This window comes from Pestalotiopsis fici, assembly GCF_000516985.1.
Source record: "Pestalotiopsis fici W106-1 unplaced genomic scaffold PFICI_Scf_5, whole genome shotgun sequence".
NCBI classification, from domain to species: Eukaryota; Fungi; Ascomycota; class Sordariomycetes; order Amphisphaeriales; family Sporocadaceae; genus Pestalotiopsis; species Pestalotiopsis fici.
Genome location: NW_006917095.1, coordinates 2,776,574 through 2,800,053, shown reverse-complemented (window position 1 = coordinate 2,800,053; position 23,480 = coordinate 2,776,574). Strand labels below are relative to the sequence as shown.

General features: G+C 49.2%; 4 protein-coding genes across 4 annotated transcripts; all 4 read right to left on the bottom strand.

Moving 5' to 3' along the window:
* Positions 1-4,985: 4,985 nt before the first annotated feature.
* On the bottom strand, positions 4,986-6,173 carry PFICI_08152 (uncharacterized protein; the record flags this gene model as incomplete). Its single annotated transcript, XM_007836733.1, has 2 exons — positions 4,986-5,146; positions 5,204-6,173. 2 exons carry the CDS (start codon positions 6,171-6,173, stop codon positions 4,986-4,988), a joined length of 1,131 nt encoding a protein of 376 aa, XP_007834924.1.
* Positions 6,174-12,654: 6,481 nt separating this feature from the next.
* Positions 12,655-13,809, bottom strand: PFICI_08151 (uncharacterized protein; the record flags this gene model as incomplete). Its single annotated transcript, XM_007836732.1, has 3 exons — positions 12,655-12,811; positions 12,911-13,052; positions 13,146-13,809. The coding sequence occupies 3 exons, from the start codon at positions 13,807-13,809 to the stop codon at positions 12,655-12,657; spliced, it is 963 nt and encodes a 320-aa protein (XP_007834923.1).
* Positions 13,810-15,779: 1,970 nt separating this feature from the next.
* On the bottom strand, positions 15,780-16,850 carry PFICI_08150 (uncharacterized protein; the record flags this gene model as incomplete). Its single annotated transcript, XM_007836731.1, has 1 exon — positions 15,780-16,850. The coding sequence occupies one exon, from the start codon at positions 16,848-16,850 to the stop codon at positions 15,780-15,782; it is 1,071 nt and encodes a 356-aa protein (XP_007834922.1).
* Positions 16,851-17,711: 861 nt separating this feature from the next.
* Positions 17,712-21,909, bottom strand: PFICI_08149 (uncharacterized protein; the record flags this gene model as incomplete). Its single annotated transcript, XM_007836730.1, has 4 exons — positions 17,712-17,980; positions 18,036-21,220; positions 21,492-21,714; positions 21,873-21,909. The coding sequence occupies 4 exons, from the start codon at positions 21,907-21,909 to the stop codon at positions 17,712-17,714; spliced, it is 3,714 nt and encodes a 1,237-aa protein (XP_007834921.1).
* Positions 21,910-23,480: the final 1,571 nt, after the last annotated feature.

Sequence of the window (23,480 nt, the reverse complement as noted above, 5' to 3'; positions counted from 1 at the left end):
TATCAGGTGAACAGCCATCCCCTATCACTCAGATGAGTTTTCAATGAATGAAACACACGAATGCTCGAACCATGACCGGGAATTTTCCAAAGCTTATCAGAGGTCCATTCAACCATGAGATCAGAACAGGAAATAAAAAGCAGGTTCCCAAGAGACGAGCTTCTCGTTACACCCTGGAATCAGAGCGGCCATAGAATCTCCACGGCGTGCGCACGAAACTTCCGTAAAAGACGTACGTCGGTACCAGCAAACGGGGATCTCGCAAAACATAATGCTTTGGAGCTTTCTTTTTCTTTCTATTCCTTTTTTTTTTTTTAGGAGAAGGGGAGGGGTGATTTTCTTCAGCGGTTTTTTTGGGCGCGATGGATTCACATCCCTGCCTTTTTTCTTAGTGGCAGATTTCGTTGGCAAAACCCCCGGGCCCCATAATCTACGTATTGGGGATCCATATACTTAGTGTCACTGTGTAACAAGACTGCTGACCATGGGGAGGGGGCAAAGGTAGGGGAGGGGGTGTATCCGCAGCAAGAGAACAAAAGTGAGGGAGAGAGAAGAGACGGTTCATTTTCCCCCAAAAATTGCGGTGATATTACTGGTGAAGAAGGAGACACACACCTTTTTCCCTTTGGAGAACAAGGAGGATCATGTCATGACACGTGGGTTCAGAGACCCTTGAGGATCTGGATCCTCTGGAGAGTGAGGGTGAGCTAGGGAGGTGGAAAAGCAAGATGAAGGAAAGAGAGAGACTTGCATATGGAGATACTGCAGTCATACTTTGTACATCACTACCACTTCATACATAGTACTAGCACGGGAGAGGAAGAGGATCAAGGGAGATAAAGTGTGGGGATGGTGTTTATTTCTCTCCGAGCAAGAAAGCAATATCCAGAGAGAATTAACAAGGTACCCAACTATCCCGTAGTACATACATGGTAGATTTGGTTACGATTTGTGTAATTTGTAATCCGGTGTCCATCTAATTTTTCAATTCTTCAACTGCGGGAAGCGGTCCGGTTTTGCAGGGCTAGTGCGAGGGAGAGTAGAGCCACATTTTTTTTTTCTTCTCTCCCTGCTGCCTGTTCTTTATCAGATCATTCAAAGGATCCATGTCAAAGCTAGTCGCGTCCGTGGACATCTCAAAAGATAAGTGAACAGCGCCAAGATGAGCTGTAAAAGCGCCTCTTCTATCTTTTTTGGCTACAGAAAGTCACATAAACTCTGCCATGTAATTTTTTATGGGGTCACTTTTTTTTTTTCTCTCTTTCCACTATTCTCATTTTTGGCATTGCTTGCATTAGGGTCGGTTGGAAAAGGGCTAATTAGTCTTGTCGCAGTATCAAGTTATGCGTTATGTTTTTTTGGAGTTATTTTTGGAAAGGAGATTTCTTATCCACTTGGGAATACTCGTCGTGTGGGGAGGGGAGGGTAGCAGTGTTGCCCTTATTGTATTCCACCACATCATAATGCGTTTTTCCTCCTCTCTCTCGAGTCATTATGGTCAGGCTTTTTCGCGCGCGCGCGCGCGCAAGGTTGAATGCCAACAAGGCTTGGGCAAAAAGACGAAATTACCCAAGCCAAGCCTTGTGTTCCAGTCAATGGATCGGGGATAAATGTCATGATGATTTGGGGGAAGAAAAGATTGACGAGGCTGCGCTGCAAGTTCCCAAATTTGAATCCTGCATAGTTAGTCATTTCCCTACTTTATTATGACAAGCAATGCAGAATAACGGCCATGTGTTGTTCATGATGTTGTGCATGACGTTGACGTTTTGACGACTGGCGGGAAGGGCATCTCCCATGGCATGGAGACCGATGGGACAACATCTGGCCAATAGGAATCAAGGCGGTCGTTTGCTCCCCCTCTATCGTATTTTTGTGAGTAGTATGCATGCAGAAATCGTTATGTGGCACGGTTGAATCCTTTTTGGCCTTGGTCGTGTAACAGGACTCAGATCATGACAGCAAAGACAGAAAACGGGTGGTGTACAAACAACGTCTTGCACATGATAGTGTGTATCTCGCTTGTTTCAGCCTCCTCAAAATTTCTAGAATTATGTCTTGTCATGCTAGATGGCGTCAAGGTACGCGCGATCCTGATTTGTTAGCAACACTCAATTCGGCATAAGAGAGAGAACACGATAGTGTGCTCGTCAAAGCGAATGGAAGCAGTTGAACAAGGTCAATAGTGTCGAGTCTAGCCAGTCAATTTCTTCTTGGATTCTCTCATGTGTTGTCTCCCTTACCTCTCTCGGGCTAAGCAACTTGAAAAAAAGTATAACCCGCTACCGCATCAAAGCTCGAGATTCGCGGCCCGGTCGAGCCTGACCTAGAATGTGGCCTTGACATTGCCCTCCTTGCATAAAAGCCAGGCAGAATATGCAGTCCCTCGGGGAAATCTGGTTCATCAACGTTGGTTCTTCAAGGACGGTGCTTTACCGAACTACACAGTACAGGCGCCTTTTCAAACCTATACGGCGCATAAGGCTCAACGAATCTAACTGTCTTGTGCTACCCTCGGGGGAGGGATGGTTCGCAAAGGCGAGGGCTACTTGACATGGATGCTTGCCCAGTAAAAGAAGCATGTTTACAAGGGAGGGTTCAACCTTCTGTGCATTAGCCGCGGACGGAACAGCCAAGATAAGTACACAAATTCGTGACAAGTCGTGGTACAAGATGGGTGGGGGTGGTATTCGTAATGTTTCCTACCCTTTGCCACTGTAGCCTGTTTTCTCGACGCAAGGGATATGGGAATCGCGAAAGACAGCAGGTCCAGTCATGTGTGTTACCGACTGGGCGGAAGCTTTACAAAGTGTCACAGCGTGCAGCAAGACGGAGCTATTGATTCGAAATCAAATGTGTTCCCTCCTTCCTGTCCGGATGATGATACTCCTCTTGGTCGCCCGGCGGGAGGGGGGACGGGGAAAAGGGTCTTTTTGTCTTGGTGGTCTGTTGCAACAACTGCTCACAAGCTAAAAGCGACGAGCCTGGTTTCCGTCCTGTTGGTCCCAGAGAGGATGCTCCGAAGACGGTGGTGACCATTGAATGATCAAGTGTTGTGTCGAAGAAGGTGGATTTTGGGTAATTGGTTTCTGATTCGCGCAATGGTGATGGTACTCATTGTTGCAAAGCAGTAAGTACCTTGGAATCGGAGTAACTGTAGGATCGCGAATTGATCATACTAGACCATTATTATTCCTCCTTTGCCTCTACGTCACAGCCAGAGGTTATTTGAGAATCGTTTTCCGGCTAGTTTTTAGATTTGAATAGATGAATGTAAGACTGCCGCCATGATTCTATCTCAAGGCAGAGGAATAAGTCGCTATCATGGAGAAGAGTCTGGCTAATACCTGCAATCATTCCATGTCAAAATATCGAGCCGCCGATTTGGAAGTATTTTCTTTCCAGAGGTCACCTGATTATTACAGAATGTACCAGGCTAGCCTTGGCAGATTTTATTTTTGTTGCCACCCCTGGATAACTTGTACCAGGGGATCAACAGTAACCAAGGGGGTGTGTCGTCGACGTTGTTGTTGTTGGTGGTGGTGGTGGTGGTGGTGGTGGTGACGTGGTTACCTAGAGGATGGTCATTATGAGCGGCAAAAGACATGCGCCACGACCCAACCCCCCGGAGAAAACGTGGTTCGTTATGAAATTGGGCCCAGAGAGTACTCATGCTCGGTGTGTGTGTGCGCTTGAGTCAATCGACTTGAAGCGGTTCCCCAGTGATGACGGATGTTGGAGTCTTGGATTATTCAAACCTGAAAATCAAGTGGCCGCGAAGGAAGCTGAGTGGATAGACAAGGCAATGACAAGAACTTGGCCACAGAGCTGGCTCCTACCTACCTACCTACCTAGCCTCTCCTGTTGGGATAAAAAGAGGTGTAAAGTTTTTGGTGGCTTGTTTGCTACATTTTACCCAGCTAGACCAGACCTGAACTGCTGGCTGGTTCCACCAATCTTGAAACTGATCCCTCATGTATCAATGTTGTTGGTTCTTGAATTCATCCCAAATTATTCCCAATAGAGCATTTCAAATCAGGTGACGGGACCCTGTCAGTTCATACATGATAAATTGAAATGCAATCATACATTGTTAATGTATATCATTTGAGGGCCCCCCCCCCTGTGAAGTCTATTTGTAGCCGATACGCCTGGCGTAGGCCGCCTAGTCGTTACCCGCCCCATGACCAGTTATGGCCGGGCCGAAATGGGTTCCAAGGGATATGGCAGTGCAGGTGGAATGTGCTCGTCTGTTCATGTTGGACTATTGGTCGTGGATTTCAACGCGCAGGTTTGGCCAAAGAGAGGGAGCGGATATTCTTTTTTTTTTTTATGATACCGAATCATTCTGTTCATTTCAGGGTATCGTTGGAAGTCGACTGCGACGACTACAAGCATTTAGATATTGACCTCCAAATCATAGGCCAGGTCTTTGATTAGATGCTAACATTTACACAATCCAGAAAGCAAACGGCATGCCTCATGTTGAGGTGCCACTTGTTCCTCTCCAGCCTAGATTTCCGCCATTCCCGTCTTCTAAATTCTCCTTCAAAATCTTCAAGTCACCAGGACTTGGATATTTTTTTTGTGGCACATTAAAAAATCAAATGCCGAAAAAGATCAGTAACGCTCACTGTAGAAAACCCAAAGCCGTTTGCATTCTCAGGCGCTTGGTGGAAGACCCGCCTTTGCTTCGAGGCAAGTTCTAGCCGTACATGATACGTGACCATCACAAATCATGAGGTCTTATTCATATACTGAAAAGTCATTTAACGCCAATAAAAGTGCTAAAGAAAAGAGAAAAGAAGCTATAATGCGCCAGAGTGATTTTGCAGGTTCCTGGGGTATTGTGAGTGAACAGGAAGAAAGAAGTCTGTATGATATAATGCGCCATATAAAGGTCATGTAGCCGGTCGATGCAAATGCGTGGTTTCCGTAGGCTCGAGAAACATTGAGCCAGAATGTTGTGTGCGCAACCCAGTGACTCAATCAGTGCCCGGCAAACTGCCTCGTCTGGTAGAAGATAGTTTTTCCCGCTTGTAGTCGAGACAGCAGGCACAGTTCCCATTCTGCGAGATTTCTTCAAAAGACCCCGTCTGCTCGGCTCTGCTGCGAGCTGCCAGCCTTTCTTCTCGTCGTCGGGCCGCTGGTAGATGGGTTAGCAAAGGTAAAATGATTTACACGGCTGGAAATAATGACTTACCGAGGCCAGCAATCCGTCGCTTGTCCTCCTCTCGTACCCAACCATAGCTGAGAGCGGCTTCCGGGAACAAATTGAGAAGACCAAAGGGCTTGTTTGTTCCCGACGATTCCATGAACAAGGTCTCTTCTGCCTTTTGTTCTCTGCACTTGAGCTCCTTGCTCGCCATGTGCCCATTGGGCATGTAGACAACAGAGTTGGTTTCGGGATCCAGTCTTGGAAGACCCTTGTTTTCTCGGTAGAAAATGCCTTGGACACCTTGAGTGCGGCGTCGCTTCATGTCGTCTGCTGGAAAGACATGCTGGAATGTGTATTCAATGTCGTCCCAAGGTCTACCGCAGTCAATCTTGAGGTATCGGATAAAGTGTTTTTCTTCTTGGGCATATCTCTGATTGTTATGAGGCACATCGTTTCGCCTCATTTTCCTGCCGGGGTCTTTGGGGCTGAATTGCTCCGAGGAGGCATAGGGACTGTACCGGTGAGCATATCGATTGTTGGACGCTGCTGTTCTTAAAATGTTTGGAGGTGAGACGCGCTGAGAGGTATGCTGAGCTGACGCCGAGTACCTCATCTCCTCTTGCAGGTAGTTCTCTCTTTCCCGCCGTTGCTCCATCAGGTGATGGCTGATGGGATCTACAGGCAAACGCTCCCGCGACGGGCGTGCATAGCTATAGTCAAGGCTGGCGGCAAGGTCGGGAGATGGGCTCAGCTTGAAAGTACTCAGGCTTTGGGAGATTCCCTGCATAGGATGTGACGCTGGTGGTGTCCTTGGCACCTGGAGTATGCTACTTAGGCCAGGCAGAGGCCCATCGCTGGACTCGCGCCTTGTAATGGGAGCCAGGGTCCATGGAGATTGTGTCTCTGGCTGTGGAAGCGGTCGCCTTGGAAGGATAGTATGCAACTGAGGGTCCGTGTTTTCCTGCTTCAGCGGCGATCTTGGTGGTGATGGTGGCAATGATGCTGTGCTAGACATGATGAGATTTGACTCTGCGAAAGAGTCGTGCGAGCAGCACGAATTGGTTGGCGATCGTAGAGAAGAGTCGTTAGTCAATGATGAAGACGGAGGGCTATGCTTCCATTCTAATCTTGAGGGGTAGTGTCGAGTTTGTTGTGATGTCCGAGAGTCTGACGAACGGATAGGGAGTCGCAAAGACGGTGTTTTAGCTTGTTGGGTGGAGACACTGGCCATACTCCTAGTATCTTGTCCATATGCCAACACCATAACGTCTTGGTGGTCGGGTCAAATAAGCTGGCGATTGAGAAGAATGAGGGGTGTCACAGAGATTTTGATGACAGGCAGAAAGGGGAGGTCTCTACCACGAAGATGCCAATCATGGGGTAAAGAAACCAAGCGACGGATTATTTATCAAGGATGGGTGTGCTCGTCAGTTAAACCAGTAAGTGATTGCTAGAGTCATAGGTAGAAGAAGTACAACAGGCCAGGTGGATGTCGAGTTGTTAGGCCTGCGGGGTGTGTCGATGCGCGTGTTTTAATATACACAACCAACAGAGACCCGGTTGAGAGGATCCAATCTACTGAAGAGGTATGATTCGGGATCGTCGCTCTCTGCAAAAGGCCCAGAATACACACGGACACCCGGCAAGAAGACCCCTGGAGGTAATGTACCCGGGGGGCGTTTTGCAGCGACGACGGCGACGAAGAAGAAGACGAAGAAGAAGAACAAATTTCCACCCTATGCGTTATGTGGCTGCATAAGTCGGGGGTACAAGAAGTACAAGCAGAAAGAGGTTTCCTTGTCTTGTCGATCCAGGGTCCTTTCTGGAGTAGGTGACGTCTCGAGGTAGGTGACACAAGACCTTTAGCCGTAGAGGAAATAGAAACAGGGCTGGAGCGATTGATTTTTTTTTTCTTTTGTCTTGCTTATTTTCTAGTAGTGTTGAGTCTACGATGAGTGATGCCTCAAACACACACAAGGTCAAGAAGAAGATGAGCAGAGCAAAGGGGAGGAATGTGTGTGTGTTCCCAGCCTCTAGTACTGTGTAGGCGGCGGCACAGCACGAGAGCGGATACATTAAGGTAGTGAGAGCGAAGAGAAAGCCTCGAGATTTGACAACAACCATGGGCAAATGGGCGGCAGTCAGCCCGGTCCTATCCACAGCATAGACTGCAAGGGGGGGAGGGGGGGTATACTTAGATGCATGTGGTAAAGGTAGGTCGATCCTGGACGTGTCCCATCAAGTCTGCCGTGCCGAATGCACTGTTCAAAAGTAGACGATGGAGAGAGAGAGAGCAGGCAATCAAGCAAGCAAGTAGCAAGCAAGAGGTATTGCCGAGTACGGTTGGCAATCACGATTATGGGTCTTGTGTAGGTAGGTAGTGACAGCAGAGCAGTTTGATGGTCCAGTAATAACTGCCTACGTAGACTAATAACCAAGACGTCCTAGCGTACGAGCGGAAGAGACAGCTAATAATGAGAACAATAACGCCCATAATAACATTATTCATACCCAAGGTACATAGTAACAACAAACATGGCCTGTTACGGCAGTTTTGTGGATTAATGGCCATTGTGCTGAAAAAGAAGCAAAGACGCCAGGGATGAGTTGTGTGTCTTAGTGCCGTGCTAGCTATAGCCACTTACTTGGCTGACTGAGGGACTTGCCTTGCCGATTGACTATAGCCGTCAGCCTAGTAAGAATACGGATAGAGAACAAACTTATCGATCTTGTTTTCTTCTTCTTCTTCTGTCATCTTTCCATTGCCAAAGTTCGAGGGGGGGGCGTAACAAGAAGGATCCAAGGACAGAGAGAAGGAGACGAGGATATGGGAGGAGGCTAGAGAGGCAAAGCGCCAGAGAAGCTAGGTAGAAGGGCTACGAAATGGAAGGATACCTTGTGAGCATCAGATCATGTCTTGTTAACACTGTGACAGGGCAGTTTGGGGCAGGGGGGGTGCTGCATTTTTGTTGTGTGATTGCAGAAACTCTTTGCAGAGAGAACCAGACTGTCGGGTCAGATCAGCCAATGGTATCATGGAACATTTGCGAGGTGCAGACATAACTCGTAGGGGAGGGGACGGTAAACCGGAGAGAGGGGCCCCCAGGGAGCGCCTAGGGAGATAAAATGGATCCTTCTCTTTGTCTGGTCGACATGTTACAACATGTACGTACATGGGAGGGGAGGGGGGAGACCATTTACCTTGGGAGGAGATAGTACATAGGTAGCACGGCGATGGGGTTGGTAGTCGACAAAGGAGGGGACCCCCCGGGCGACCAAAGCATCGACGTTCAAAAAGGGCCACTGTATCCGTTTTCCGTGGACCGTCCGTAGCCCGGAGTCGCATCCGCCAGCTTCCAGGTTCCAGCTTGACCTTGGCTGGACTTGACGGAGAGGGTATTCTGGGCATGTCCGACGGGGACGTGTGGATCTTTTTTTCGTCTCTTCATGACTTGGGGGAGCCCTCGAAGAACCTCCGAATGCTGGTGTTGACTGGGTTGTCTGGCGGTATTGCTAATGTTGGACTTGTCACGGCGGGGCAAATTGTAATGTCGAGACGGAAAACAAGGGGACCCAGAATAAAAAAAATGTCAGAACAAGGTTTGATTTGTTCTCTGCATCTATGGGCAAGGCGCTTGATCATTTCAGTGGATAGATTATCTACTGTGGATTGCTGCATCTCTCTCTTTCTATTATATCCCCCCCCTTCCCACTCTATCTTCTCTTGAAGTATACAAGTTGTGAAAGTAGATGCAACTCTAGTTTTACAGGGGCTATACATACCCCAAGTACTAGCTATGACCGAATCTGTAGCTCGTGGTTTGCAGTCTGCTCCAATCTCCTAATAAAAACTGTGCGGCCTTGAATGTAGTTACTTACAACGTACCACTACTAAAAGCCCTAGTCAGTAGTGACCAGTCGCTAAAACATCAGCTACTAACCACAAGCGACGACGTTAATTACTGGCGTCTTCGCGGAACACGGGAAAAGCATCGACCACACACTATTCTTGCTTGCCAACAAGGGGAAAGAAGAAGAAAAAGTGCAATGTGGAAAACAACTGAATTATTTTCATACAACAATAATATATACATGCACCACTTTTATGCGCGCGCGCGCGAGCGGCAACAAGGGTCTGCTTCTTGTCTTGGTGGTTATCTCCTTGCTGCTGCTTCTTTTTTGTCTCTCGCTGAAATTGATTGTCTAAGCGCGGCCAGAGTTTTTGGGGGCCCTAAAGCCGTATAATTGGTTGCAGCCTCTCAGAGTGGGGGGTCGTCGGTCCAGACTCTCTCGATATTCTCAAGTCGCACCAACTGAACATTTTCCCTTCCAATTCAATCCCCTCCCACCCTCCCGGCCCCCCCGCCGCCGTCCTTGCCAGCCAGCGAGAAGTCTTTCGTCCATCGGCCCGCAACACCTCGGCTCTGGACTCGGTCCTTGATTCTGCCTCCCCAAATCTGCTTTGCTGTAGCCAAGTTGTTGGTCGTGTCCCAGCAAGTATTCCTTGGAAAATGTACGTGTATGGAATCATCTTCGTCATCTCTCATTGGGTGCCGTATACGATTAGACAAGAGAGTATATAGTTACCTCCCGGGGGAAGTTGCTGATCTCTACTACCCTGTTTCTTTTCGGTTCAGACTGTGTAAGCAAGACCAAACCATTGGATGGCCACATTCCAGAGCCGGGCGGCGACCCGATCAGCTACCTGCCCATCCATTCTCAATCCCCAATTCCCCAATCCTACCTCTCTCTCTTTCCCCCGTTGCATTGAATATCACCCAGCTCTGTCAGCCCTCTTTCAGTCACTTTTTCCAAACAAATTTTTATGACCGTGCCGAAATTGTTACATGCATGTGTCTAGCTAGGTAGGCAGCCTGGGAGGCGCGAGAGGGACATCTCAGGCGGCTCGGATCCCCGATTGATTGCCATTATTACCGGCGCTATTCTTGTTTCAGCGCAGTGTGTATACCATCCATCTACTTGCACTTTATCTTCTCTTTCGTCTGGGCGTTCTCGGCAAGACATTCTGCCTGGGAGGGCTCACTAAAAAGAAGCAAATCTCATCTCTTCTACTCTTTTCATCTACATCCACTTTTAACCCGAATTTTCCGGGGTAAGAAAGATCGGCAGCCCTAGTTTAGGTAGATGCGCGACACTATACATTAATGGATTAAGTAGGCGAAAAGAAAAGAAAAAAGATCATAGCTCATCATAGTGCATCTCACATACATATTACCATATAACGTATACACGGCTTTCACATTGCTTGTCAAGAGGGAGGGGGGGAAAGGACACATGTAAAGAAAGTAAATCGATATGAAAAGATCACCACTTGATATGATATCTATTCTTTGCGTCTTGAACAGATAATCTGCAATCTGCAGCTTAGGTACATACCTAGATTTTACAGACACACACGATGCCTGCCCTGAAATCGAGGGACGGGTCATATTGCCCCGTTTGTTGTGTTGCGGGTCGGTCCATTGCCTGCCTGCCTGCCGTGCCTTGATTGCAACTACATTGATTGCATTCCTAAAACTCCCACCACCATACATACTACACAAACACACGCGCCTACACAAAATGATATTGTTTACTAATCATACTACTGATCAGATCCAAACACGGCAAGTCCCGCGTCAAGCCATACATATATACATGGCGAGTGTGAAAAAGTGACGCAGCTGGCGGACTCTCCATCATGAAAGGAGGGGGCTCGGCGGGAGTGGCGCTTGTTGTGTGGTGTAGTGTTGCATTGCATTAGGGACTATTGCATTTGTCCATCACGGTCAATATGAAGCCCAATAAGAAAGACAAGCAAACAAACAACAAATAAAAGAGAAAAGGAAAAAGAAAAAAAGCAACGGCACGGATTGCTACTTTTGGCTAATGTAGGCTAGGAAGCGGCTTTGGCAGGGCAGGCAAGAAAAAGTCTTGGATAATACATATGCTTGCAAAAATACATACTATATCATACATGCCGTTCATAACTAACGTAGTGCGTCCGCCTCTCTTGTTGTAAGACCAAAAAATAAACAGAACTATCATATTCCCGGGCCCCCCCTTCGTTCAACCAAAGTACCATACTCAGCCGCATGTTTGAGAATAGCAGCCACAGATCGGTTTTCTTCTTTTGTGTTCCCCTCCCCGCCCACCCAATACTTCTCTAGAGACTGGCATACCCATGGAAGGGCATTTGACCGATTTATCATACCGAGATCAAGTACCTTACATGTCGGAGCTGAGAGGATTCACCGTGGCAGGGACTCGCAATATTTTCCTCTTCTCAATTGCCGGTGAATGTACCAGGAAACCAATACCATATCCGTCTTTTCCTCCAGTCAATAAGTCGATAGAAACGAAAGTCGTAGAAATTCCAAGGGTCCGGGAGAGAGAGGGAAAAAATCAGCCTGCCGATCACTTCCTGCAAGACTGAAGCCACGGCTTACGAGCCTTGTAGCCACGAGGACCAGGAAAGCAAATACATTCACAAGACTCCACACAAGACAAACCCCAGGCCGTCGTCCCGTCACACCACTTGTCAAACTAGGTGCTAATGCCCGATTAAACTCTAAATACCGTCATATTCATCAGGGGGATAAGTGTGGGAAATCGTTTTTTTTTTGGGGGCTGCTGGCGGAAACTTTAATTATCATAGCGGAGAGGAGAGGAGAGGAAAGGCAAATAAATGGATGGCAAAATAGAGTAAAATGAACGGGTTGGTCTTTCTTCCAAGAAAAATCGGGTTGAGATCTGCCGTGGCACCTTGCACGCCCAATCTCCGGCACAGATGTCCCGTCTCCCGCCGCAGCCGGCATCACTTGCTCGGCCGTGAGAGAATGTGCCAGAGATGCGTCTGTATAGTATATACCCCCAATGCCAAGCCAGAGAAGGATTCATGCAGAGAACTTTTTTCCTCTCGGCATCGACGGCTAATTGATGGGGGGGAGGGGGCGCTAGGAACCGTTCAGCGCTGTGGTGAGTTAAAAACAAGATCCTGATGACAGATCGGGCGTAAAGGGGGGGCGTCAGATCCTGCTCGGTGAAAGCGATCTGTAAATCTGTGCATCTGAGGAGGAGGAGGGAGGGGGGGGGGACTCTTTTCTTTTTCTTCAGTCAGACCCTGGAATCCAGGATCAGATTTGCGCAGGAAGGTGTCCGGTCACAATGATTGGCCGAAGGTGACTCGTACCGAGTTCAGGTCCTTTGTTTTTCTCTGACGTACCATCCATGTTCAGCGCGAGACCGTCCTAGCATGGACATGGATAGACCTGATACATCTCATACAATCGTGCATAAGATGAGCAAGCCAGCCGTTTGGTTAGCGCAACATTCCAGAGGACTCGGGGAAACGACCAGAGCAGAAAGCAGGAGAAGAAAAACAATGATTCCAATAGTTGGTCTATTGCGGCGTTAGTGTTTACGGGGCATGAGCCGGAAGAATAATTGATCCTAGATATCCTCGTAACCCCTCGATGCTTTCTTCCCATATCTGTTTAGAGCTTAGAGGCGTCCAAGATCGCTGATTGTTGTTGTTGCTGCTTTCTACTTGCCCTGGATCCCGGCCCTTCGACGTCCACTCCCAGACCGGCTCCAGATCCTGCCAGGCTGTGACCTTCGACAGCGCTGAAGGACTCATCACCTGCGAACCGCCTGAATTTTGTATCGTTAGCAAACTTGTACGTGTGGGCTGGGGTCATGTGACGAAGAAGCAATCCTGCAAGTCACAGAAATACCGTCGCTAATACTCACCAGCCTCTCTCTGGTCCTCCATTGAGGAAAGAACAATCAGAGTCCGCCTCGCACGTCCAGCCGCCGCTAATGCCGATTCCTCCCCTCCACTCTGGTATCTCCGTCAAAGCCGATTGATCAAGACTCTCGGAGCGCGTGACCCCTGAATGTGCGGTCAGTATCAAGGCGTGCCCTTTGCTCGTTCACCGAGTTGGTTTGCGGCAAGGATTCCCCTGGGTGTAGAGGTTGAACTGACCTGTTCTCCGCCGGTATTTGCTTAGTCCGCAAGTATATGCAGCAAAGTCCTCCACTTCGACATTATCCGGCATATTTCCTGTGAGAACTCTGCCTAATGCAATCACGACAGCTGCATGTGTGCAAAGCACCACCGCCTTCTTGCCCTCACGATCACACTGTGTTACAATGCGGTCTACGGCAGTGGCAACTCGATCATGCAGCTGCGCAAGAGTCTCGCCGTTCCTGGGTGGCGTCACCAGGGAGCGATAGCTGTCATCAATATCGGGAAACAGCTTCCGCAGTTGGCCCAAAGGCGCAGGAGCTGGATGTTCCCAAGGAGCATGACCAAACCATTCACCAATACCCGACTCTACCTCAATCTTTGCCAAGTCGTCTGCAGAGCCTATTGCGCCCTGGGCGTCTTTTGTCGAGACAGCCCTGGTTTCATTACGCTTCACTACAAATGGCTCGATCGTCTGCAGGCACCTGTAGTACGGACTAGAGACGATACGATCAACAGGCGGGTCAATGTTTAGAAGGTAATCTGCCAGCTCATTCGCCTGCTCCTTTCCATACGACGTCAGGGGAGGATCCGTGGGTATGCCTGTGGGAGATAGGATGCCTGCTGTGTAGACGCCCGTAGTCGGGTCGACTGTAAACGATGAACGGAACTGACAGTACATGTCAGCAGTCGCTCATCCGGAGATGTGAGGGCGTTACCCGAGTGGCGCCTGGCTTTGGCACACGAGGGAGCTTGGGAAAAGGGGGATCCCACTCGAAAGGGGAGTAAGACGTCGAGATAGAGTTGCCAAACGTCCGGATATTGAAGCCGGGGCTTCAGGGGCGCAAGAATGCTACTTATGATGCGCCTAGAAATGCAACCAACCTACCCCATGGCGGACTACGTAGATGACCTCTAGTGACATCTCGGCAATGCTGGCAGCTCTCTCAGCTTCCCTACAGCAGAGATGAAGAAGCGACAAAAACAGGCAGGCAAATTGACTTTTAATTGTTCCTCGAGACGGTGAAGGCTGCGTTTCCTTCAAGGATGATAGTGAGTATGCAAGGCCCAAAGTCGGGAAGAGAGCAGCGCCACCTTAGCCGAAGCCAGCAAAACTCTGAAGGTAAGTGCCAAGCAAATAGGGGGAAAAGAGGTAATAATGCACCTGAGACGTTTGGAGATGCAGGATGACAAAGCAAATTGATTCGGGGTCAGGAAGCAAGATGTTGTGGCTGGCTTTGGTCAAGGTAAGAAGAGGGTGCGATTGATTCACCCCCTCACGTGAGAGTCTGTGTCGGACACTCAACCTCGGTTCCCCACCACATGGATTAAGCCAACTAAAATCCCCGTATATTTCTGCTGTGATTCTGGTAGTGGTAGGCAGGTATCCGTTACAGACATCTTCAACTGCCACAAAAACACCAAGAAGCTGACCATGTAACAGAGAGACCTGCATACTCAACAAGTCACGTGAATTATTATGTCTGTCGATTTAAACACCCCAGTACAAAAACACATAATTGATGTAAGTAGTTGCTAATGATCGTATTCCGGATTCCTATATCTGGTAAATGGACTCGAACGATTTGCTTGCATGTTTAGTAATCATTCGGTTTCAATAATACAACAACAACAATAATAATAATAGCAAAGCAAAATCATCGACTCTAATCCCAAAGAGAGGCAGCCAAGCCAAGCCTAACTAGCCAAATTGATCGCAGCTGAAAAGCGATCTTCAGGGTAACCCCTAGAGGTCAGACATGGTTTTTACCATTTCCACGGCCTCGGTATGAGGAGGGTTGTAAAGAAGACAATCGGCAATCCCCATGATGATCGTCATATTCGTAATCGCAAAAGGACCCAGGACCTCGGGCTCCTGTTACACTGCAGGACTGTAACCCTCCGCGAAACGAATGTCCGGGCCGCTCTCGACCTGTCATATCAAGGGGAAAGCGCCCCGAAAGCGAGAGGATTTTCTATTGTTGTCGGGAGGGAGGGTCTTTCTCTCCTTTAGAACCCATGTCGAGCTGGGGACCGAGACAATGATCAGCATTGAGGCTCAAGTTATTTCTCCGATCCAGTCCCAGATCCGATACGTTTCGAGATCTCGCTTATCTTCATACTGTTTCCCCATCTCATCCTGGGGTCAAGGGTTCTGATCAAGCACAGCTGACGCGACTGGAAAGAACCTGCGAGAGGAGCTGAAACAGTGTCATTGTAGGAGAAGGATGTGAGATGACATGTCATTTCTGGTCAGGCATCTTGCCAGCCACCAATTCAACTGGTCTCGCGGATATGCTTCCGGGTATCAAGAAAGCCTTGGAGCTCTTGGTGCAATAACAGAGTTATTTGGCAGCTCCATTATGCGGTCAGCTTACTACTCGAAATCACAAATTGGGAACAAAGAGTTGGGATCTGCTTTGTTCTTGAAAATCGCAATCTTCTTGGCAATCCGATTTCAATGCTCAATTCTCTTCATAATTGCTTCAATGACTGCCTACTCACAGAAATGCAAAGAATCAAAACATGTAGATGGAATTAATGATATGCCAGAATACCAATTTCTAATTATAGCCGATTTAGTCTAGCAAACTCACCTGTAGTCGCAAGACGGTTTTGTCTATTGATTCTATCCCATACAATAATTCATAATCAAATACGGTACTTGTCATCATCATACATCTCAAGACTCAACTTGGAACTAACATCCAGCGCCGGCAACCGCGGCGTAGGACTGCGCTTGCTATCCTTTCTCTTGACCTGTTCCTCTGGCGAAGGCGACGAATTGAGAAGTTTGAGATAATCACAGATTCCCGAAGAGGCACCACTGACATAGCTGCTTCGATGATCAAGCTCGTCTTCTTCCTCCTCGTCGTCACTTACCCAACCTCCCCTTTCTGATCGTGTCATGCTAAACTTTTCCGTCCGTCGGAGTTCCCTCCGAGGTATCGTGAGCAGTTGCTGTGCAGATAAAGCACCACCACCACCACCACCACCGGCGACGGCGGCAGCAGCAGAAGGAGGAGGCCGAATCTGGGCCCGCACAAAGGGTTTCTTCTTGTGTGGTTCAACGTCTGTCACGACCACGCGCGGCAGAGGCCAGCCCAGCGAGTCACTTCGTCGCGGGGCGGCCGAGGAGCCTCTCTTTTGGCGTTGGTGGCGGTGACTGCGCTCGCGATGCGTATCCGCGGCGCGACGACTGGAGGAGCGCGGCCCAATGGCTGGGGACTCACCTCTTTTATTGTGTTGTTGCTGCTGCTGCTGCTGGTGCCGGTGCAAGCGGGCGGCGCGGGCAGCGTAGGATCGGTCCAAGCTTCTTCTGCTCGACTTGCGCGAGGACGGTGCCGAGGACGGTTTACTGCTGCTGCTACTATTCCGTGGCACGGAGCGGACCACTTGGTCGTTGCCAGCCGTCACGACAGGTAGAGGCATCCGCAGCTTCGGTATTCTGGCCGTATCCTCCTCGATCTTGGTATTGTGGAGTTTGCCATGGTGGTGGCGATGGTGGTTATTGTGTTGTGGGTTATCTTGATGATGGTGTTTGTGACCATGGCTACTTTTGTGACTCTCCTTTCCTTTTCTCCGGCAGCAAGAAACGATAAAGTATACCACAACAATGGCCAGTATAATGCCCAGAATGATACCAGCGTACAGGCCAGTCTTAGGTTCCTGGGTTGTGTTTCGCTTTTCCGCAAAGCCTCGCGATAGGTTGGCTGGCGCCATGGTTATCTGAAAATATTGTAAGGGTAGGGATGAGCTCTCAAAGCCCAATGAATACACAAATAGAAGGATATGAAGAAGTATGGTGTTTCGTCAAGTAGGGAAGGCTTGCTCCCCAGAGACGTGTCGATGAGTGCCGTTCAAACCTTTCATCGAGACAAGCCTGGGAATGGACCAGTTTATATGTTATAAACCATTCAAAGGAGGCAGACAAACGATTACCAAGATACAATGTATTGTCACGCCACAGACTTATTCAGAACACTGGCCTCTCGCCCGGGCATTATTTCCAAGCTCTTGTCTGCTTCTTTGTGCATCACTTTTGGTGCAACTGCGTCTCTGCCAATAATGTGAAGGAAACTATGCCTTGTTCTTTCCATTGTCCACGTGAAAGCTGCCTTATCACCATCTGTCATATTGTATATTGTCAAAGCTGGCACGTTTCATCGAGATTTGGCCTTCCGTGGTTTTGGCTTGTCTGCTGGAATTTCATAGCTATTTCATGCTCCTTGAACAAATCCAACAGAAAACTGACTCTTCCTTTTTTATGTTGTGTAGGTATGCAGGATAAATCTTTTGCCGTCTATCCGAACCTGAATGATGCCACGAACCCAGGTCTTCCAACTCCACGCCCGCGTGCTGAAAATTCAAAACTGTCCAACTCCCATGACTCTTTGGTGTTCTACTGAGTTCAATAGTATGCGGCCAAATTGTAAAAAGCTCTTGAGGGTATCATAACACCAAAAACGTCTTGCCCTAGGTTGTCCATTGTCCTCATTTGTCGTCCCAGACCCTTAATGCTTCTTTCCATCGTTTATTTTTCTCTCGTCTTGCATTTCCCATCTGCTTTTAATACATGTATCTCTAAAGCTCCATCTGACACCAAGGATGGTTGATGACCTGGTCGATCGTGTATCTTTGAGACACGTTTCGGTTGAGCATACAGCGGACGAGGTCGATACTCTCGTCGCTGATCGTATAAGGTACCCGCAAATCTCGATCCATAATTTCGTCAATGCTGTAGAAGGGGTTCTCCTTGTAGATGATGGTGTAGAGCAGAATTCCCAGAGCCCATACGTCTTGTTCTTTGCCGCCATAGGGATTTCCTGCAAGGACCTCGGGGGCCGCGTAATCTGATATCTTGTTAGCGCGATCCAGCTGGTTAGGATGTTGCGATCATAAACTCACCAATTGTGCCAACAAATACATCAAATGGCCCGCTCTTGATGTATGCTGCACTTCCGAAATCAATCAACTTGATATGCCCCTCCCCGTCTAGGATGACATTCTCGTCTTTGATGTCCCGGTGAACTACATTCGCCTTGGTGTGAAGGTGGTGAACAGCCTGCGCGACTTGGACAAATATGCTCCGGCATTCTCGTTCCTCCATATTGGCTCGTAGCTCGATGTAGTCGAACAAATCCATGCCAGGCAAACCATGAGGAGCCATTTCAATGTAGTAATTGGTCTCATCTTCAAAGAAGTCTTCCATCTCAACAATGTTTGGATGTCTGAGCTCATCCTTTCGTAGATAGTTGAGCACATGAATCTCTAGGGGGATTGTGCCCAACTTTCGGTCTCGGGTCCACGTGTCCACCAGAATCCGCTTCTTTGTGACGTACTTCAAGACGACCTTTCTACCACCGTTTTGCTTGTATCTAGCAAGCTTGACTTGACCATAGGCGCCTTGTCCCATATCCTCCAAGATGACAAAATCATCAATTGTCTTTTTGCCGGTGTGAGGTTCAACAACTTTGGGTACGGCTTGAGCTGATTTGGCAGTCTTCTCATCGGTCTTTGCCCCTCCGGTTATTTTTGCCGTGGCGTTGATTGCCATATTCTTTAGTTGCGTCGTCAGAGCTGAAGCGGTAGATACTTTTCTCGACTCCTTCTCATTGCCTTGGCGCTCTTGGTCAAGGCCGTCTTTGTCGTCCTCTTCCTCGTCATTATCAGAACTGACCTCGCGAGGCGGCGAGCGTGCGGGAGTCTGACCCGGGGATGGTTGATGTAATGGTGTTTCTGCCGTGGAGAGCAGTGAATCGTTGGTGGCAATGGAAGGAAGTCTCGGTGCGTGTAGATGTCTCGAGTATGTGATCCACAGTGCAAAGACCAGCTCCGGTTCGCTGAATGTGATGGCCTCCTCGGACGAAGACATTTCGTCGTCACTTCCGCCAGATTCACTCTTGGCTCTCTTTTCACTCTTGACGACGCGCATCTGGACGTCGATCTTCAGCTCTGTGCCGTCCCTGTGTTTAGCAGGTAGGCCTTCGGGGTTTAGAAAGTTGGTCGGAGCGTCTGGTCTGCCTGCACGAACCGCGTAGAATGCTGCTGCCTTTCTGAAGTTGTGCTCTGGGATGACGATGCCGTCTTGGAACTGGACGCCTTCTTGCTCTTTCAGCGTGTTGATAATCTTGTCAAAGTCGGGAATAAGATTGTTAATGTGAAGACCATCGGGCTTCTCGTGCCCAAATAAAGCCCCGCAGAAGACTGAGTTCGAGCTCTTGATATGCAGCGAGCCCGTTTCCACAACAACAATGCCAGCAATGTGGGGGAAGCTCGACACCCGTAGCTCCGTCTCGCCTCTAGTCTGTACGACAGTAGCTGGTATGTTTGTTTTGTTACTGTTGCGGCAGGTGAAGTACTTGCGCCTCGCAATCTGTGCATAGTCAATAGCGCCTTCTCTAGGATCAATACCTTGACGAGGGATCCGCGTAATCAGCTTTCCGATATCGATACCGGGTTGAATCAAGTTGTCCCCCCATATCGGTGCCGTTTCGCCCGAGATCTTGGTCACAATGCCCTCTTCGTCGAGCTTGATAAACGCCACGTCTTCATGAATTTCCTCGAGAACCCAAATGAGCCCTATCCGCTTCTCCTTGACCCATAAGCTTGCTGCACCCGTTGCGCCATTACGCTTTTGTATCGGAACCACATCGCCACAAAGCAGAACTCCTCTAGATTTTGTGCTATTGTGGTTCGCCAAAGCTCGCGGCTTCGAAGGAGTCACATCTCCGCTGTGAACAGTCTGCGCACGTAGCGGAGGTGCCTTGGGTGGTTGTGCTCGAGAATTCGGCTTGCTCAGCAATTGAGCTGTTATCCCGCCTCGCCCACCTAGCAGAGCCGAGCCACTCGAAACTGGTGGTGGTTTGGCTGCTTTCTTCGGAGTTGGTACCTGAACAAGCTCATCTGTATCAATGCCCTTCAGTTTGCTCTCCAGCCATGCCCGCCGTTCTTCCTGTACAACTTCCAATATGCCCATCTTCCGGACTTCGGCTTTAGTGACACCGAATACAAGACATGCTAGGTCATTTGCTGCCAGAATCGTCCACGGGGGTTTGGATTCTGTTGTAAAGATGGCCTGTGCTGCGGGAACCCATCGAGTGGTATGACCATGGACAGACGAACTTAGGCTACCCGGAATGCTTAGGGACGAGGGACCACGATGTGGTGGTATCGTAGGCGAGATCAACACATCGGGGTATGACGGTTGTTGTCCAGCCACGTAGGGCTGCGAAAGAGCGTCCAAGAGCTTTTGTTGCATGGACATGGGTGCCACGTCGGTATACGTCCTCTTGAGAATTGGCTTCGTCGAGATTGGAGGTGAAGTTCCTGCCGTCGTTGCGCTTTCATTCGTGGGTGTTCGCGATGAATTCTCCGAGTCTGACGGTTCCTTGGCAATCTCCAAATACTTTGTTTTTGGGGATATATTGCTCTCGGTCGATTTGACAACTGACAGACTTTCCATACGTGGCGACCTTGCATCAGAGGGAGAGACGAGGGGCGTTGAGAAGGACTCTGGGCTGTGCGTTCTTGGGATGAAGTCCTTTTCGAATACATTCTGCCCGGATACATCGGCTGGGCCAGTTAGGGGACCAGGCACAAAGGTCGAATCAATGTCCTGATGTGGAAGATTACCGGCACCCAAAAGCTGTGCCTTGGCCAAAAGATCAAGCATGGTTTGCGTCTCAACATCACCCGTCACTCTTGCTTGGGCACTTGCTATAGCAGCATTATGCGAAACAGCCCAGCCCATGCGGTCTTTCATGAATTCTATAGACCGCTTCAAAACACTCTGTCGATTTTGTATAAAGTCCTCAGACTGGTGGGCGAACGAAAACGAGTGGAGAGATTCAGAAGGGAAGCGAGAAAGGTCCTCTGTGAAACTCGGAGAGCTGGGACCGGCGGACATTGGGGTTTGGTTGGTAGGCGACATCATCATTACTAGGGAAGCCGTCCTCGCGAGACTAGTTGAGGGACTTCGAGAGGAGGCGGCAGATGAGGGAAGGGTTGGAGCGCGTACGGGATGATTCTGCCGAATTCGTCGCAGACCGGACGGGCCAAGGCCATGGTCATGATCCGTCATAAGGGAAGACCTATTCACATCGTGTCAATATTACAATTCAGATTTTCAACAGGGTCATCCAAGCAGATTTTCGAGAACAGTGCAAAGGCAGGCAGGCAGGCAGGCAAGCAGGCAGTCAGGTCAGGGTGAGATTAGCAGTCAGCAAAAGCTGACCCCGAGAGGTTGTGATGCACAGCCATGTGACGTGACACGAAGGACTAGGGCGGCGGGAGGATCGCAGGGTTGTTCACGAGGAGCAACCAGTAGTAAATAGATGGGCACCGAGGAAAAAGGTTTCGCACCTTGTGAGAGAGTCATAATCAACACTTGATCCGGCATCGAAGGAGAATCGAATCCTCGAGTCCGAACGCTCGAGGGACTCGCCCTCTCGGACCGGCGACTCGGACACGACGGCGAGGTTACCGGCACTACGATTCTTGGGGATCTGTAGAGGCGTCGAGAGCTTGCTCCGGCCCCGTCCTCGTTGCGGCTCTTCATCGTATCTAGCGTTCTCGGTGTCGGCGCCTTCGGTAGAGTAAACGTGTTAGTGTTTGCATAGTATTGCAGCAAGATGAGGGATACACTGCGTCGCTATCGCGGTCCTCCTCATGGTGCTGGTGCTGGTGCTTCTGCTGCCTCTCCTGGACCAATTTGGCCCTGTGGCTCGTCTTTGAAAGACTTACCGTGTTCCTGTTGCTCTCCACCATGAGTATGTTTCATAATTGGCGGCGATGAACTTGATCACGGTGTCGGCGCAGGAGTCGAGCTTGAGGAATTGGCCCGTTGACGGTTGGGGGGGACGAGAAAGAAGAAAGAAAGAAAAAAAGGGCAAAATAGCGTATGGTGGGAAGAATATGCGTTTTGGTATGTTAAAACAATAATCGATGCCAACTTTCCTCTCTCTCTCTCTTTCTCTGCCCGTCCGTCGCGCGTTTGCTGGGCTTGGGCTGTCGACTCGACTGTTGTTGGCTCGAGTCGAACCACGCTCTCCAATTCTGCCTGTGCTTTTCCTTGGGGCGGGCGCTGGGGGGGTTTGTTTGGTCGCCTTCCTTGGGTTGCAGGTGATACGGACGTTGGCGCGGGGTTAAAAAGTGAGAGAGTGAGGGACTTGGGTTGATTGGAGGCAAATTAAACGTGTTGAGCGTCTCTGTTAGCAGGCCTTTTGTCGCGGAACACGGGAGAGGCGTCGCCTGAACCTTTAGTGAGCCGGATTGGTTATAAAGTTGATTGATACTCTACCTAGGTAGGTAGGCTGTCGAGGCGCGAAAGTGGTCATAGATCTTCTTTTCTCTGTCTGTTTGAGGTTTTTCAAAGACTTTCGATTGACTTGGTTTTTTTTTTTTTTTTTTTCCCTCCCTTGCCCGTTGATATTCGTCGTCAGCCTATCCGACACTGAGAAAGGTGACGGGAAGCTAAGTAAAGACCGAGGCGGAAAAGCTGGGGAATCCTTGTGGATCTGTTTGCTGTCTTGTCTTGTAACGAATTCTGACACCCACGGAGATTTGATGCGCTGCTTGCATGAGCAAGTGCTTGGCTTAGGGATGTTGTTTGACTTTCTTGTAGGTTTCCTTCTCGCCGACGGAGAAAAGGTGCGTGCAAGTACCAAGCTCAAGAAACACGATAAGGGATGCCGTGGCAAGACGGTTGAGGAAGAATAAAAGGAAGAAAGAAAACCGACAGAACCTGGCAATTCTCGAGGGACCCCCCAAGCCAAGCCAAGCCTCCCAGAAACTCGTATGCAGGTCGAGTAGTGTACGTATTGTCCAGTGATCGTCGAGTGCTAAACAAATGGATATGGACCTAGCCCAGCGTGCCTGGATTTGTGATTTCCAGCTGTTTTTTCTGCGATTATGAAGCTCAGGGGCAAATGTTCAGCAATCAGAGAGCTTGATAACAAGGATTGAATTTTATGCGTATGCCAATCTTTCTCCGAACTACACGTTCACACCTGTCTTTTGTTCCAGAATGGTAGGCGAGGGTGAACGTTGGGCATCGGGCATACGAGTACGGAATATCGTGCCATACCAGGGCCCCGGAGCTAACGGCGAGGATTACGGTAGGTTGGGTTATAGTCCCCAGAAAAGAAAATTGCTTCGCCGGATCCTAAAGGCGGGTCGTTGCCGGTGGGACAGGCATCAAATCTGAAGCTGCTATTGTCCTTGTTTGGTATCTCCCACCAAAGACTTTGTGTTCGTTGAGGATTCTCTCTGTCTCTCTCACACTGGAAATATGCTGTTGTACGACCCTTTTTGCGGTGGGGTTCGCGCCTTTAGGGAGAAGTGAGCTGCTAA